The sequence below is a fragment of the Larus michahellis genome, unplaced genomic scaffold (genome assembly GCF_964199755.1).
Source record: "Larus michahellis unplaced genomic scaffold, bLarMic1.1 SCAFFOLD_34, whole genome shotgun sequence".
In the NCBI taxonomy this organism is placed as follows: domain Eukaryota; kingdom Metazoa; phylum Chordata; class Aves; order Charadriiformes; family Laridae; genus Larus; species Larus michahellis.
Window position 1 is genome coordinate 1100654 of NW_027436399.1, and position 17685 is coordinate 1118338.

The 17685-nt window shown below is 53.9% G+C and overlaps 1 protein-coding gene across 1 annotated transcript; it reads right to left on the minus strand.

Moving 5' to 3' along the window:
• Positions 1–7153: 7153 nt before the first annotated feature.
• LOC141737376 (olfactory receptor 14J1-like) lies at positions 7154–8660 on the minus strand. Its single transcript, XM_074572064.1, has one exon. It carries the CDS (start codon positions 8658–8660, stop codon positions 7647–7649), a length of 1014 nt encoding a protein of 337 aa, XP_074428165.1. The 3' UTR covers positions 7154–7646.
• Positions 8661–17685: the final 9025 nt, after the last annotated feature.

The window sequence follows — 17685 nt, forward strand, 5'->3', positions numbered from 1 at the left end:
TCAAAGGCCCCAGGAGGAGTTCGTCTGGTGCCCACATTTATATTGCAGATGGTTGGTCTGCAATGGACAGGGAATGAGACAGAGATGCGACCAGGAATGACATGGAAGGGGAGATTCAGTGCACTGGGTGTGGCTGGGGTGGACACAATCCCCATGGATAAAGCCTTGAGCAATGTGCATGGCTGAGCAGAGACCTGCTGGTCAAACTAAAGGGCAAGAAGGAAATGCACAGGCAGTGGAAGCAGGGACAGGTATCCTGGGAAGAGCGTAGGGATGGGGTCAGGAAGGCCAAGGCGCAGCTGGAGATGAACTTGGCAAGGGAGGCAAGGAATAATAAGAAGGGCTTCTATAGATACGTCAGCCAGAAAAGGAAGGTCAAAGAAAGCGTACCCCTCCTGATGAGCAAGACTGGCAAACTGGTAACAATGGTCGAGGAGAAGGCTGAGGTACTCAACAACAGTTTTGCCTCAGTCTTCCCTGGCAACCTCTCTTCCCACACCTCTCGAGTGGGTGGACCTCAAGGTAGGGACTTGAGGGGCCAAGTCCCCCCCACTGTGGCAAAGGATCAGGTTTGTGACCACCTGAGGAACCTGAGCATGCAGGAGTCTATGGGGGCTGACAAGATGCATCCCAGAGTCCTGAGGGAACTGGCTGATGGAGTTGCCAAGCCACTCTCCATGATATCTGAAACGCCATGGCAGTCAGGTGAAGTCCCCAGGGACTGGAAAAAGGCAAACATTGCACCCATTTTTAAAAAGGGTAGAAAGGAGGACCTGTACTTGGGGAGCTGTGGTGTTTGCAATCACAGCAATGGAGCTGTGATGCTTGCACAAGAGACTGCAACTCCTACAGCGTTACAACGGGAAACCAGTGGGTCTGTGAGGAACCTGAAAAAGTGCCTTTACCCATTCCTTTCTCTACAGAAAGCATCATCATTTCTGTGATCTCGGCATCTATCTCACCTGCTTCTTAGGACTTTCTGACATAGGGAAACAGCAGCTCCATCACCCAGTTCCTCCTCCTGGCATTCGCAGACACACGGGAGCTGCAGCTCTTGCACTTCGGGTTCTTCCTGGGCATCTACCTGGCTGCCCTCCTGGCCAACGGCCTCATCATCACCGCCATCGCCTGTGACCACCGCCTCCACACCCCCATGTACTTCTTCCTCCTCAGCCTCGCCTTTCTTGACCTGGGCTCCATCTCCACCACTGTCCCCAAATCCATGGCCAATTCCCTGTGGAACACCAGGGCCACCTCCTACCCGAGGTGTGCTGCCCAGTTGTTTTTTTTTTTCTCTTTTTGATGTCATTAGAATATTGTCTTCTCACTGTCATGGCCTATGACCACTACGTTGCCATCTTCAAACCCCTGCACTATGGGACCCTCCTGGGCAGCAGAGCTTGTGTCCACATGGCAGCAGCTGCCTGGGGCAGTGGGTTTCTCAATGCTCTCCTGCACACGGCCAATACATTTTCCCTGCCCCTCTGCCAGGGCAATGCCCTGGACCAGTTCTTCTGTGAAATCCCCCAGATCCTCAAGCTCTCCTGCTCACACTCAGACTCCCTCAGGGAAGTTGGGCTTCTTGTGGTTAGTGCCTTGGTTGCTTTTGTTTGTTTTGTGTTCATCGTGCTGTCCTACGTGCAGATCTTCAGGGCCGTGCTGAGGATCCCCTCTGAGCAAGGACTGCACAAAGCCTTTTCCACGTGCCTCCCTCACCTGGCCGTGGTCTCCCTGTTTGTCAGCACTGGAATATTTGCCTACCTGAAGCCCCCCTCCATCTCTTCCCCAGTTCTCGATCTGGTGGTGGCTGTGCTGTACTCAGTGTTGCCTCCAGCCGTGAACCGCCTCATCTACAGCATGAGGAACCAGGAGCTCAAGGATGCCCTGTGGAAACTGATTCTACCAGTGTGCTTCAGCAGCATTGAGTTTCCCCTCTCTGTTTACAAGTGACCTCATATTTATCTTGTGCTTATTGTATCAGTCATACAGCTGTCTCAACACAAATATTTGCTTTCTCCCACTTCTTCAGAGGGTGAACCCAGTCTGTCTCACCCAGAGACCTTCTCTCAATTAGTCTGTCACCACAGTAATGCTGGCCTGCCTTTTGGTATCTCTGTAATAAAAGGGAGTTTCCTGATTGCCATGGGTGAAAATAGGCCTTTTCTTCCCAAACTGGAGTGCAGAACACACTCAGGGAACTGAAGGCTGAAAGGCCTTGATGATGTGCTTGGGTGCCGAATGGACTTGGGGGATGGATGGGGGCATCCCTCATGTCTCATCATGATGAGAAGTCATGACATGAGATGTCAAAACTGGCTCATAAGTCATGACTGACTCACCCCAGAATTCCCTCTTGATTGCCGGTACATCAACATTCAGGGACGGAGCACCAGCCACGTCCCTTGCCTTTGGGGATTCACAAAGTCCAAGCCTGATGGTGAAGTCGTCACTCACAGGAGCGATGGGTGGCCCCATTGAGGCCATCGCTGCCATTCAGGAACAGCAGGGAAAGCTCTGGATGACGAAGGACGCCAGGACATGCCCCAGAAAGAGAAGATCAGTGCTAATCCTGACACCTGAGTGCAAAGAAATAGTTGCACCTCAACAAAATAAATTACAAAAAATCCCAAACTAAACCCAGAGAACAGCATCCGCCACCAGCACCGTTTCAGTGGTAGTTCCAAGCGCTGCAGAGCTGCAGCTGACGGCCCTGCTGTCCCTGTCGCAGGAATCCAACTGACAGCAGTTACCAAGGCCCTTTGGGAAGACTGCACTGGGTGTCACCTTCTCTGAAGAGGACCTGCTGCTTCCCTCTGGCTGCCATTAGCAGCAGAGCCCTCTGGTTCCCCACCCCACACTTTGCCCCCTTGGACACAGGAGGGACCGGCTTTCAGCTGCTGCTTTAACAGCTGCCTTTGCTGTGCTCCTTTTCTGTCTCTCTTCCTACCGCATCCGTCAGGATGGGCTTCTTCTCATTCCAGACGGAGCCCAAAGCCTCAGAGTACACTGCCACCCCTACTTACCCACCCTAGGATGTGTTGAAGAAATAACAATTAGCAAATAGGAACTCTACCCACAGTGCGTATCTGGCCAGCGTAAAAAGCTGTAACAGCTCATCCTAAAGCTCCGAAGGCATAGACCAGACGATACTTTGATCCCATATCTACCTCCTGTATGATCTGTCCTGAAGGCCAAATCATCGTTACATTTAGAAAAGGATGGAAGTTGAGGAGAAGTGGGCAGTAAACTACGAATGGTTGGGAAAAAGCAGCCAAGGAAGTGGCAAAGGCAGGAGCCGAGTGTTCCCAGGGCCAGCTCAGCCCAAGGAGCTTTGGCTGGCCCGCTCTTGAGGATGCCAAACCCTGGCCAGGTGAGCTCACAAGCAGTGGGTGGGTGTCACATCACTGCCCCTTTGTGACAGGGGCCACCCCCAGACGCATGGGGACACACTGTGGCCCCTCAGCCACCACAGCTGGGGCACCTCCTGCAGCCACCAGCCGGCAGCTGTTGGGCTGCCCCAGGCACTGCTGGCCAAGGGCTGCTCATCTGCCCACAGAGCTCCCGCCTCTGCCTGGAGCCGCACCAGCACCAGGAATAAAAACCTGCCCAGGGCTGTCAGCGAGCCCCTTCACAGCTTTGGCTGGCACAGTCGGGGGGCTGAGGGCTTTATTTTCCACTCTTCCCAGGTACAGGACTGCGTCTGTGAGACTCCTGCAGCAAAGCACCTGGTGTCTGACAGGTTCAGAACTTCTTGACTTCAAGGGTGGCAGAGCACGGCGACAGGCTGCCCAGAGAGGTGCTGTAGCCTCTGTATCTGGAGATATTCAAACCCCACCTGGACGCATTCCTGTGCAACCTGCTCTAGCTCACCCTGCTCTGGCAGGGGAGGTGGACTAGATGATTTCCAGAGGTCCCTTACAACCCCTATCATTCCGTGATTCTGTGATTTTTATCTACCCCAGAAGATCCAGCCACAGGCTGACTGAAGGAGTGCTACAAAAGAACCACCTTGAGCAACTGGACTGGGTGCACCTTGGGTGGCTGCCAGGCCCCCACCCAGCTGCTCTCCCACCCTCCAGATCCAAAAAACATTTGTGGGTGGCTTTTTAGCACCTGGTTTAACCCCACGACCTGCCTGGAGGGCAATGAGTGTTGCCTCTGCCCCAAGAAGGCAGCTGGTTGCTATTCCTGCCCCCCTTGAGCTCACCAGTTGGGCCCCTGCACCGCCTGCGTCCTCCAGTTTTCCCCACTCTTGCTCGGGGCACTGAGTCCCTCCTGCTCAGCTCAGGACAGGGAGTTTTCCTCCTGCTCCACTTGGGGAGGCTTTCTTCTTTATATCCTTCCTTTGGGGCATCCAGTGTGGCCTCAGCCTTGCTTGGGTGGCTTCTTTTCATCGTGTCCCCCTCAGGACAGCTGGTTTTTCCCCGCTCTTGCCTGGGGAGGCTCCATTTGCCCCTGCCCTACACCAGGTGCCTGGATTTACTCCTGCCCCGCTCAAGGTGGCTCTTTGTGCCTCTGCTGAAATCGGGGTGACTCGCTTTGCTGCTGCCCCACTTGGGCCATTTAGTTTTTTCCCTCTCCGGCTCAGGGCATCTCCTTCTGCCCCTGCCCCCGCCCCACTCGCAGGGGCCATTAATGTCCCGGCCACAGCAGGACCACTGGGGCTCCAGCGCCATTTGCCTGGGACCAGCCCCTGGTCAAGTGCTGCCCTGAATTGTCACATCACAACCACGCTTTTGCTTCCCAGCCTCCTCTAGCACCGCTCCTCCAGCTGGCATCTGACATTGAAAAAAGAGCCTGAGCCCTGTGATCCCTCAGCTTTTATACTGAGCAAGATGCCGGTGGGATGGAGTACTCTGTTAGTCAGCTTTGGGTCACCTCTCCTGTCCACTCCTCCCCAAAGGTGCCATCCCTCTGCGCTTCTCCCTTCCGACCCTCCGTGCCCTGCCATGTTTAACCCACCACAGTCATCCTTCCCAACTCTCCTGCCACCAACAGTGCTAACAGGGTGGGATTCCTCAAGGGCTCCCCCAGCTTGGCATCATCTACAAAGGAGGTGGAAGTGCATTGTCTGCCATCATACGGAGAGATAATAATGTTCCATAGTAGTTGTCAAGGGCTGGTCTTTGATGGATGCCACTAGTAAGTGGGTTCCAGAAGGACTTTGTACCACAGATGACTTCTCTCCCTCATCATTCAGACAGCTTCCAACCCACCACGTCGTCCACTTCTTCAGCCCGTCTTTCAACAACCTGGCTATAAGGAGACTACAGGAGACCTGTAGTCAAAGGCCTTGCTACAGTCCGGGTACACAATATCCCTTTCTTTTCCCTCCCACATGTCTTCTGCCATCCTTTTCTTGTCCTTCAAACGCCTGCAGATGGCTGCAGGAGGACTTGTCATATCCCCTGCCCTGGTGAGGCTGGCCAGTCTGTCATTGTCCCAATCCTCCTTCCTGCTTTTTTGAAAACTGGTTTCATTTCTGCTTTTTCCAAGGCTCTCAGATGGCTCTGGCCTTTCCAAGGTGTTGGAGAGAGGTCTCACAATGGCACTGGCCAGCCTTCTCCATCTCCATGACACCAAAAGCCTTCTCACTATGACACGCTGCCAGAGGAGTGCCCAGGACACAATACTCGCTGTCCAGATCCTTGGGGGCCACTTCAGAAGAAAACCAGAAGTGATTTCTTCCTACAAGCCCACGACTCCAACGGGATCTCTCTGCAGCCGACAGCTTTCCTAAGCTGTTTCTGTCAGTTCCTCCCAACCCCCATCCTTCCTTCTCCTCAGGCTGTAGATGAGAGGATCGAGCAGGGGTGAGGTGCGTGTTGAAACAGGGCGTTGTTAAACTCTCTCAGGAGGGCTGTTCTGGGCATCCCACTGACAGTGGTGGGGGTGCCGCAGAAAGGAGTGGCTCCAGGGAGGGGAGAGGAGCCGGTGGAGAAGGCCTTCTGCCTGCCCATGCTGGGCAGGAGAGCTGCCCCCAAGTGCAGCTCTGCTGCACGCGCAGGATTCCAGCATGAACAGGAAGGGGAAGAATGGGTCTAAAAAGAGGTTATGAAAACAAAGCCCATGATGAATGTAATGGTTTCACATCAGGAGAGTTTCAGCATTGGTGCAAACAGCCCAGCCCACCTATTTCTGAAGACATTTGCTTCTCTGTCAGGTGCTTAAAAAAATTGTGAAGGACGTTCAGAGAGGTGAAACATGGAGAGTGTGTGCCTCTCACTGCATTCCTACTCCCTAGACGTGCTCTGTGCTCTGTGAGAGGTGAGAAATGCCATCTTCTAGAGGGCAATGCCGCTCACGCCTGCAGAACCCTTTCGGACTACACAGGGGAGATGCTCCACAGAGGTGCTTCTGTCACACCGTGTAATCAAAGGGACAGGCCATGAAGAGAGGGGAGGGTGAGGTAGCACACAGGTGTTCCTGGAGACACACCCAGCACTGTCAGGGCGCTGGCAGGGCTGCTCAGAGACACGAGTCCTTCCCTGGCACGGGCAGAGGCCCTGCAGCAGACTCCATGGCCTCCTGTTGCCACTCCCAGAGGCCGGCAGCACCTCAGCCCCGCGCTGTGTCTCCCTGCTCGGCACCTCTCTGAGATGCCCCACGGCGTGAGGAATGGACACAGGGACCTGGGGTCAAGGAAGCCCATCCCAGTGCTGCATTCAGGGGGTTTCCCAGGGGACGTTACTCTCCAATGAAGGGACACTGCCTGTCCCACAGCACTTTCGGGCATTTCTAAGAACAGCTGCTGGTGTTTGTGCTCTCTCGGGTTCATGTCCCCACATGCACATGGTGTGCATGCCGAAATCTCCTCTGAACCATGCAAACAGGGACTTCTGACCTCATTATTCGGTGTCTCTCCACAGGCAGACAAACATCCTCTCTGGGTTTGCGCAGGCGTCCAGTTCTGCAAATGGTGGTTTCAGGTGTCTGTTCTGTGACGATTGCCCTGGGACAGCTTCCCCGGGGTGTCCAGCAAACAAAGGCACAGACCAGACCCCGCTCTGCTGGTCCTTCAGTTCTGTCCCTGGAGGTGTGGCTGTGCAAGGACACTGTTGTGTGTGCCCTCACCCTGCACACGCACACTCTTTACCTCTTTACTGGGCATCCCTCACCAGGGCACGTTTGAAGGAACGCTCTTGACAGCAACTGTGGAAGAAGACCTGATCCTTCCTGCGCTGCCCTGAGCAGATCCCCTTTCATGGTGGAAACTCTGTTATGCAGACGAGCTTTTTCTCAGAGGTGCCCATTGCTTCTCCTTGCCTGTGATCACAGAGCTGCTACACAGCAGCACCATGACCAAGCTGCCAGAGCACTCAGGCCTTAGATCAACACAGGGGCTCAGAAGGCGAGTGTGGAAGTGAAAATAGAGCAGCCCCGCAAAGAACAAGTGCTGGTGCTCTGCAAGTACTGGGATTCTTTCCCCTCCTCCTCGGCGCTCAGGCTCTACCCCTGCAGCTCCAGAAAAGGCCTGAGAAGAAGGATTTTGGGCATGACTCTGTGAGTCTCAGAAATTTGGATAGATAGGTAGTAAAAAAAAAAATCTCAAATAATGACATTTATTTAAGGACAAAAGTATATAATTTAAAAAAAAAAAAGGCAAGAAAGGCCAAAACCCTCAACCAAACCTAACACACAGTTACCTAACCCCTAACCAAACCTACAGAAGACGGGCTTGGCGTATAATGAATTACATTATGAGTGATTTGCAGGAGACAGTTTATTGCTGCAGAAAATAACCTGGTCATTAATTTCCAGAGGGCATCCTTGAGCTCCTGGTTCCTCATGCTGTAGATGAGGGGGTTCACGGCTGGAGGCACCACGGAGTACAGCACAGCCACCACCACATCCAGGGATGGTGAGGAGATGGAGGGGGGCTTCAGGTAGGCAAACATGGCAGTGCTGACAAACAGGGAGACCACGGCCAGATGAGGGAGGCACGTGGAAAAGGCTTTGTGCCGTCCCTGCTCAGAGGGGATCCTCAGCACGGCCCTGAAGATCTGCACATAGGACAGCACGATGAAAACAAAACAACCAAAGCCCAAACAGACACTAACCACAACAAGTCCAACTTCCCTGAGGTAGTCTGAGTGTGAGCAGGAGAGCTTGAGGATCTGGGGGATTTCACAGAAGAACTGGTCCAGGGCATTGCCCTGGCAGAGGGGCAGGGAAAATGTATTGGCCGTGTGCAGGAGAGCATGGAGAAACCCACTGCCCCAGGCAGCTGCTGCCATGTGGACACAAGCTCTGCTGCCCAGGAGGGTCCCGTAGTGCAGGGGTTTGCAGATGGCCACATAGCGGTCATAGGACATGACAGTGAGAAGAAAATACTCTGCTGACATGAAAAAGAAAAAGAAAAAGAGCTGGGCCACACATCCTGTGTAGGAGATGTCCCTGGTGCCCCACAGGGAATTAGCCATGGATTTTGGGACAGTGGTGGAGATGGAGCCCAGGTCCAGAAGAGAGAGGTTGAGGAGGAAGAAGTACATGGGGGTGTGGAGGCGGTGGTCACAGGCGATGGCCGCGATGATGAGGCCGTTGCCCAGGAGGGCAGCCAGGTAGATGCCCAGGAAGAGCCCAAAGTGCAAGAGCTGCAGCTCCCGTGTGTCTGCGAATGCCAGGAGGAGGAACTGGGTGATGGAGCTGCTGTTGGACATTTGCTCTTTCTTGGCATGGGGGCCTTGTCCAAAGGAGGAAAAAAACGGGAAAAAATTAGGACAGACCCCTTATAGCAAAGACAGTCTGCTTTTCAGAGATTATGTGGTTTTAATTTTCTACTATCACATCTGGCGATTGTTCTATTGAGGGGTAGAAATCCTCATGTTTATGACTGAAAATGTGGAGTCTTGATACAGGACAGGACACAAGGCTCTGTTCTCTGTGGTTTAGTGCAGAGCCAGGAGAGCTGCAGTGTCCATCAGTCTTTTTTCCGTCTGCCCTGCGCTTCTGCTTGTGCTGCCTTGAAGATGACTTCACACACAAATTCCTCTTAAAAAACAAACCCAAACAAATAACTGAACTCATATGGGAACAGCAGAGCACTGTTTGAACGGACAAATATACAAATTCTTCTCTTTCCCAAACCAGAGTTAGAGCTGTGATGGAGAGAGCAGGACACAACCCCTCACAGAGACAATCAAAGGACTCTGCGAGGACAGTGCCCGACCCCCAGGGAAAGGCTCAGCCCTCCCTAGGATCCCACAGGAGAGCTCTGCCTTTCTGGGGGCAGCTGGCAAGCCCAGCAGGACAGGCAAAGCAGAGAGTCTGGGGTCCCGGAGACGAGGTGTTCTGAGGGGAGAGTCAGCTCATTGCCCAGCAGAGAATGCCCAGAAGACGTCTCCAGTGAAGGACCAACAGAGAGATGCCTGAACGCCCCCTCCCCAGTGCGTGTTGGCAGTTTCCCCCAGCCCTTGCCCATGTCTCTGCTGCCTGGAGCTGCCCCTGCCAGGAGCTGCTGCTCTGTGCCCACGTCTCCTCCCTGTCCCTGCTCCCACAGCCCATCCCACCCGCTGGGGGCTCAGCTCTGCCCTGCAGACCCCTCCTGGCAGCAGGGCACTGCCCAGGGCCATCTCCCTCTTTGTGGCTCCTCAGGAGGAGAGGAGAGAAAGCCTGATGCTGGAAGCAAAGGTGCTGCTGGTGCTGTGTGTAGGGAGAGGAGGGGCTGAAGGCACTTTGTGAGCTTTCTGGCAGATCTGCTGATCCCTCAGTGGAACAGTGACAGCTCCTTTCCCTCAGGAGACAGCTGAGAGCACAGACCCTGCAATGTCTTCATCTTCCAGGCAGCCCCTGCCTTGTCTTTCCTCTGGAAATGCTGCCTCTGCCAGTGCTCTGGGGGAGATCTGCAGCTGTGGGCAGCCCTGACCCACACAGCACACACTCGAAAAAGAGCCAAAGGACCCTGCCCTGAGGGGAGTCTCTCCTTTTCCCCACAGCTTCTCCCCACAGACGCTCGGGGGGGAACTCCTTGGGCAGGCTGAGAGCTGACCCTGGCAAGCAGCAGAGTCCCTGCCCCGGCACACAGAGCCCTGGGCTGCAGGGACCCTGCTCTCAAGGACAGCCCTGGGCACCCCTGCCTGCACACCCACCTGTCTTCAAAACCCTGCCACAGTCCCTCGCAGAAGGCAGCCCTCCTTCCTTGTCGCTGCCATGGTGCAGCAGGGCATCCCTGCTCGGAAGCACGGCCTCCTTCTCCACACCAGAGAAGCCAGGAGAGAACGAGCTCAGAACTCTCCTCCCACTCCCAGCTGCCTTTATCCTCTCTGTGCCTGGCTCCTCTCGGGTGCCTGCAGGCAGTGCCCTCAGCCCTGCTGCGCTTGGCAGAGGAGCTGCTCCTGGGCAGAGCTGTCTCTCTGCAGCGCTGCCCGCTTGCCATCAGCTCCCTCCATGCCAGGAGCCCAGCCCAGCTCAGCAGCAGAGGACCAGCCCAAGGCAGCCCTTTCTCTGCCCCCTCGGGGCTCCCTCCAGGTGTCCCTGGGGCTCCAGGGGAACCTGCTGGGAAACAGGATGAAGTCACCACTGATGTTCCCTCCCTCAGCTGGGCAGAGACACTTCTTTCCAGAACTTTTACTTCTCCTCTCAAAGTTACCTCAAAATATTACCTTTTTTGCTCTTATTATTAGAAAGTGTTCCCAGACAGTGACAGGCAGTCATCTCCCTTACCCCTGCTGAGGGAAGGGATTCAGCTGAATCTGTGCTTCATCTCATCCTGCGTTTCAATTCCTGGCATTTGAAGGAGACACAACTGCCTTCCATGCCTGCCACAACCCACAGAAGGTGGGATTCCTCTTGCCGTAGGTGTTCAGGTGTGCATAAAATACGCACATGCACGTGAACTCCTTGTCTCAGCTCCTGTGCTCATCAATGGAGATGGAGAGCAGGACACAATGCCTGGTGACATTGAAGGTGTCAGGGGTGGTCAAAGGTGTGAGCTGATAACTGCAAGCTCTACTGGAGCCGTTCATAGAGACAGGGCAATGTCTCAGGGACCCGAATGAGCCTTGTGGGAAATTCCTTTGGCCAAGTGAAATGACAGCTGAGGCCCAAATAAAGGCCAAAAGAATCTTCTCCTACTTGTATGTTCATGGCAGTCTTTAGGGGTATTCATATGAACGACTGCAGTCCTGGGACACAGGGAGAGCTTGGTCTCTCTCTGCTCCATCAGCTCAATTTTCCAGATCTCCAGTGACTCTAATGGCATTTGCGCCATGTTCAGCCCCACTTTGCCTAACAGAATTCAGGGCAGCAACTCAATATAATGTTCAAATCCAGGCCCACAGAGCTACATGAGGTGCCAGGGCTGGCATGGACCACACAGGACCTACAGGAAACCAATTCCCTTTCAGTGCGGATGCATCACAGATGCCCCACATGGCATGCTAGAGCGTTCTATTTGGTGCTTTTGTGCCGTTGACTGATGCATTCAGTCATCAGTCATCAGAGAGGCGAGGTCTGTCCCTTCTCCACACAACAGCTGCAGGCATTGCATGGACATGGAGGACGTCACACGGGGGTCTTCACTCACTGCCCTGATGATACAATCAGCGCAAACACCAATAGATTTCACAGTGTGCCTGGATACATCTTGTCCTCCAGGGCAGCATCCTCCAGATCCAGCAGTGGTGCATATCGAAACTCAACTGAATCTCAAATAGGAATTCCAGGGCACCAAGAGGATCTTTGGTAATTCGGGAACAGTTAAACGAAGGAAAGGGAATAATGTAGGACCAGTGCTGAATTTAGTAGGAGTAGGTGTAGGTAGATCCGAGATATTCAATGTCCTCTTTGCCTCAGTTACCACCAGTGAGGTCTCCCAGGCCTTGGTAGAACAAGTCTTAAATAGGAACACGAAGAAGTCTCCAGGTAAATGAGGAGATTCCTGTGGGGAACAGTAATTGCCCAGGCATTCACTGGCCAGGCAAAGAAACAAGGTGCCAGCAGCCTTGAGCATCATGAGATGAGCTGGCTGGTGGGCCAGGAAGGGCGATGCTCACCTAGACCTGGTCCTGGCCAACAAGGAAGAGCTGGTCAGGGATGTGACAATTAGTGTCAGCCTTGCTGGAGTGACCAGGAAATAGCGGGGTCCCAGAGGCCAAAGAGGAGTGAGGAAGGCCAGCAGAGGAACACACGTGGGTGGCTCCAGAGGAGAAGACTTTGATGTACTCGGGGGACTGATGCAAGTGGTGTCATGGCAAGGAGTTTTGAAGGGTGAAGGAGCTCGGGAAATCATATAGGCATTACGGCACAGCCTCCTCCAAGTGCAGGAATGATGTCTTGGAATACCATGAAGAGAAACACTCATCTCAGGAGGCTGCTGGTATAAACGGACTGGGCTGCAGGGCAAAAAGGCAGCACACAGGAGGTGGAAGGCGGGGAAGCTGCAGAGGAGACATTTAGAAACCTGGCCCCAGGATGTCGGGAGGATGCCAAAGCCAAAGCTCCCAGAGGCTTGAGAGTTGCAGGGATGGGTGGAGGAAGCACAATGAGCTGACAGAGGCTCAGAGGGTCATGTGGAATGAGTCACACTCTGCCTGGAGGCCTGTAACAAGTGGGCACTGCAGAGGTTTGCATGTTGACTGCGTGCCTCAGCCTAGGAGATGGGGATTCCCCCTGCTGGGGGTGGCTGTGCCAGTCCATCCACATGGGTCTAGATGGGGCAGACTCTTCCCGAAGACATTTCTGTTACCCAAATGTGTTGGGATTAATGCAGAACTGGCTCTTCAAAATCAAGCGTTAAATTGACTTGGCCTCTTTGCTTGGACATCTTTTCATTTTGACTGCACTCCTGAAATCTCTCTAATGAGCCAGAGAAGAGCTGAAGAGTAAAGGAAACTTATGCCCAGACTTGGCGCCTTCGTGTGTTTTTTGTGGTAAGGAGCGCTCTGGTGCCGAGTTCCTGAAGTGCAGATCCTGAAAGATTGACTAGTCCTCTTGAGAAGTAAAAGCAGCTAACCTCCAGGTTTCTGAGGGTGTTATCAGACTCTGCTGAAGTCCCTCACTGCAGAGACCATGGAGGGAAGGAGCAGACAAAGTTCCTGTCCCTGTGGTGTGGTGAAGCAGGAAGTCGGAGACACATGGGCCGGGAAGAAATTTAAATGTGGAAATCACTGTGAAAGGCCTCGATGTGCCTCACCAAACAGGATGGCCAAGCCTGGACGCCCATCCCCTGGGGAGGGATGTCTGTTGCCTCTTGAGATGCTCTGGGCTCTGTTTGGGTGATGTGGCAGTGATGAGGTGCCAGGTGCAGGTCAGCAGTAGGAACCTCCCAGGCTCTGGGGAGGGTGGGTGAGGAGGCAACAAGGCGCTGGAGCTGTAAGGACTTGGTGTCCTCTCATTGAGCTCAGTGGAAGAGACAGAAGCCACAGCTGAGCAGACAAGGGTCTCCGTTCTCTTGGGGTGTCAAAGCCCCACCAAGGCCCTTGGCCATCCCCAAAACACAGCTACACTCTCCTGTGCCTGGGTCTGCTCCCTTGCTTCCAACACCAAGCTGTGGGTTTCTGAGGATTTGCCAGTGCCTGTGAGCTCCCCACAACCCATCCCGTTTCTTCCAAAGCCTTGCTAATGCTCACTTATTGCACAAGATTTCCAAGCCCCAGAGTTCCTGGAATCCCGTATGTAGCTCCACATCCCAGCACCAAACAGCACATCCCCTTTCTTCTTAATGATGGTTCATGCGAGAGGAGGCAGACACAGCGGGGTGTTGGTGGGCACCGGTCAGCGGCACGGTGCCGAGGGCTGGGGCTTCCCTTGCGGCATCTCGGGGAGGGGAGGCACCCAATGCAGAAGTGAGGGCTGCGCTGCTGGGACGCGTGGTGTGGCAGGGAAAGGACGACTGGGCCGCCAGCAGAGCTAGCGCAGAGAGCGGGGTGGGCATGGGCAGAAAAGTCACCTGCAAGCACGCGGGGTCCCGAGGGAAGCATTTCTCTCCTGCCCTCGTCGCTAGGCTGGGCCTGCGGGACGCCTCAGCATGCAGGGGCGTGAGCGCTTGTCCAGGCAACAGTGAACGCCAAACCGGTGTTACCTTTCAGAAAAAGCTCCGGCAAGACCCGGCCAAATTAGACGATGCCCCTGAACTGCCGGGAAGGACTGACGTTTCTTGCCTGTGAGAGTGGCTGCTGCAGGAGGAAAGAAAGAGTTTGCCAAGTGGAGAGAGGAAAAGGAAGCAGAGGTGAGAAAAGGCCAAGTAACGCTTGCTCTTGAAGGGGGCCCGTGGTCCCCAAGAGAAGTCCTGGAGCCTCATGGCCCAGTGAACAGACAAAGCCCGGCGGTGGAAGGAGCCGGTGCCGGATGCAAACACGTTGGCACAGTCTGTCTTTGGAGCCTTGGGCAGGCAGCTGGAAGCTGCTGCCGGGGCTCCTGGAGCAAAGCAGCTGGGAGCAGGATGACGGGAGCGGCTGAGCGGAAAACAGCCTGGCCCAGATGGACAGAGCGGCTCCTTCTCAGCTGCCTTCCTTTCTCTTGACAGGCACCTCACGGTGATCAAGCAGCGGATTGAAAGACTGGAGGCTCTTCAAAAAGAGCAAGACCTCCTCCAGCAGGCCGAGAGCCAACAGCAGCACAGATGCCACACACACAGAGGCAGCTCCTCGGGGAGGAGATGGGGAGAGCACCTTGGGGTGTGGGGACACTGCGGGGAGGGGGACACACGTGCCACATTCAGCCCCCTGACTTCCCCGTGTGGGAGCGCAGAGGAGGGGCAGGTGTACAACCTGCAGCTGACCCTATCCCTGACCCCAGTGTCATCCCTGTAGGTGCCATGTCCCCATCGCTGTCCCCACAGGTGTCCTGGCCACACCACTGTCCCCAGCCCTGTCTCTGTCCCTCCAGGTCTCTTGTCCCCCTCCCTGTCCCCACAGGTGCCCTATGCCCAGGCCTGTGGGGACAGCGGCCGCCTGCTGGGCTGGTTCCATGGCAGCATCAGTTTTGTCCACCTCCGTGTCACAGTGACACCAGGGGACACTGTCGACCCCACTGGGGACTGGAGAGGGGCCCCCAGGCTCAGTTGTGTTTTGTAAAGTCTCCTTTCAAGAGTACCAAAACGCATTTTTTGTTTCCAAAGCTTCTATTTCAGGCTCCAAAAAGGCATTTTTAAGATTAAGCCAGTTTTAGGGTCCAAGATGCATCTTGGATGTCAAAACCCTCATTTTTATGGTCCAACCCCCTCTTTTAGGGACCAAATTATCATGCTTTTGAACCCAAAGCCTCATTTTTAGGTACAAACCCTCATTTACAAGTTCCAAAGCCCATTTTAAGATTCAAAGACCCATTGTCAAGCTCTCAAACAGCATTTTTAGGATCCAGCCAGTCATTTTTAGAGACCAAGCCACATCTTGACTGTCCCAAGCGAGAGCGAGTGGCCCACACGCGTGTCCAGATGGGCCTCCAGGTGGGCCCCGGGGTGGCTGGGCAGCAGCCGGGCAGCGGCGTGGCAACATGACGATGTGCAGTGCGGTGTCGCGGCAACGTGACGATGCAACAATGTGCGTCTGCTCTCGAGAGCCGCTTGCTGGGAGACTGGCTGTGGTGGCCGCAGCTGGGTGCCTCTGGAGCGAGAGGTGCCATCGCTCTGTCTACCCGTCTTTTAATTACCTCCAGGGATGGTGCCTCAGCCACTTCCCTGTGCAGCCTGTTCCAATGCCTGAAAAACCTTTCAGGGGAAAGATTGTTCCTAATATCCAGTCTAAACCTCTGCTGGGGCAACTGGCGGCCGATTCCCCTTCTCCTGTTGCTTGTTTCTTGGGAGAAGAGACCGACCCCCACCTCTGTACACCCTCCTTTCAGGGAGTTGTAGAGAGCGAGAAGGTCTCCCCTCAGCCTCCTTTTCTCCAGGCTAAACAGCCCCAGCTCCCTCAGCTGCTCCTCATCAGACTTGTTCTCCAGACTCCTCACCAGCTTCATTGCTCTTCTCTGGACCTGCTCCAGCCCCTCAGTGTCTTTTTTGTGGTGAGGGGCGCAAAACTGGACACGGCAATCAAGGTGGGCCAAGTGCAAGGTCCTACACTTGGGTCAGGACAACCCTCGTTACCAATACAGGCTGGGGGATGACGTGATAGAGAGCAGCCCTGTGGAAAAGGACTTGGGGGTCCTGGTGGATGAAAAGCTGGACATGAGCTAACAATGTGCTCATATAAGGCTCCGGGGAGACCTTATAGCGGCCTTCCAGTACCTGAAGGGGCCCTGTCAGAAAGCTGTTGCAAGGCTGTTTGCAAGGGCATGTAGCCTTAGGACGAGGGACAATGGTTTAAACTAGAGCAGGGCAGGTTTAGATTAGAGTTTAGGAAGAAGTTCTTTCCACTGAGGGTGGTGAGACAGTGGCACAGGTTGCCCAGAGACGGGCTGGAGGCCCCATCCCTGGAGACATTCAAGGCCAGGTTTGATGAGCCTCTGAGCAACCTGATCTAGTTGTCGGTGTCCCTGCTTACTGCAGGGGGGTTGGACTAGATGACCTTTCAAGGTCCCTTCCAACCCCACACATTCTATCATTCTGTTATTCCATGATTTGTCCAAAAGCTTGTTGCTGCTCAGGGCCCCCTTTAGGCAGATTTGTGTATTCAAAAGACCATTTGATTTACTTTGTCTCTTTGCTTCTCTCTGCGAATCGAGGGAGCTCGTGACGTGAGTGTGTGCCTCACTGCCTGCAAAGAACAATTATGGACAAAGAAAGAAAGTCCAGGACAGGGAATCTTTTGGGAAGTCTTGGGATCTGTGATTTAACAAAAATTATGTTTTCTGTTGGTCTAAGGGTAGCCACTGTAGGAAGCAGATTTCGGTGGGGGTAATGTGGACTTTACACATAGCTGAGGAATGTCTCATTTTTTTACTGAGCTATGCATTCCTTTGTTTCCATTTGTTGGCAAGTGACAAACACCCTTCTGTGTCCGTGTGCTGCTCGTTCTCCAAGTAACCCAGGTGGGAACCGGTGCCAATGGGCTGAACCGCGCAGCTTCAGTGGAGGAAGCTCAGATTGGAACAGGGCTGCTGTAAGTCCCAGGGGGCTGATGAGAGAAATGCTGGGTTGGGGGCAGGATGAAGACTGGCCATAGGTTGTGGAACACAAAGGGTCTTGATTTTCATATCTGTTCAGGCTGCATTAGCAGACGCTCAGGATCAGTATCACGTAGAGACTGCTGATTTCTATTCATGTATAAGCAGAAAAATAAAGTAGGAAAAAGAAAAAAGAAACCCTTTCTTCTTGTTGTTTAGTAATCATATTATTTCACTTTGATTACATTCCTGAAACTTCTCTAATTAAGCACATGAGAATTGAAGACTTTAAGGAAAAATATGCCCAGAGACTTGACTTGTTAGGGCGTTTTGCATGTTAATGAGCCCTCTGGTGCCAAGTGCCTGAACTGCAGATCCTGAAAGACTGAACAAGCCTCAAGACAAGTAAAAGTCAGCAGCAAACCTCCAAGAGTTTCCCAGAGTCCTTGGAGGCTGGTGAAGCAGGAAGTCAGAGGTGCTGCTTCGAGGTGGAAAATCAAACGTGGCATGTGGTTGTGAAAGCCCTCGATGTGTGTCACCAAGCAGGACAGGCAAGCCCTGACCCCATCTGCTGGGAAAGGGGATCCGTCAACTCACGGGATGCTCACACCTCAAGCCCTGCTCCCCCGGACACTGCTTCAAGGCTTCTAACAGAGATGCAGACTGCTGCATTGGACATATGTATGTTTATATTTTTTTAAT

Excerpts from the sequence above, each read along its gene's own strand:
- LOC141737376 (XM_074572064.1), bottom strand. The coding sequence starts at position 8,660 with ATGTCCAACAGCAGCTCCATCACCCAGTTCCTCCTCCTGGCATTCGCA.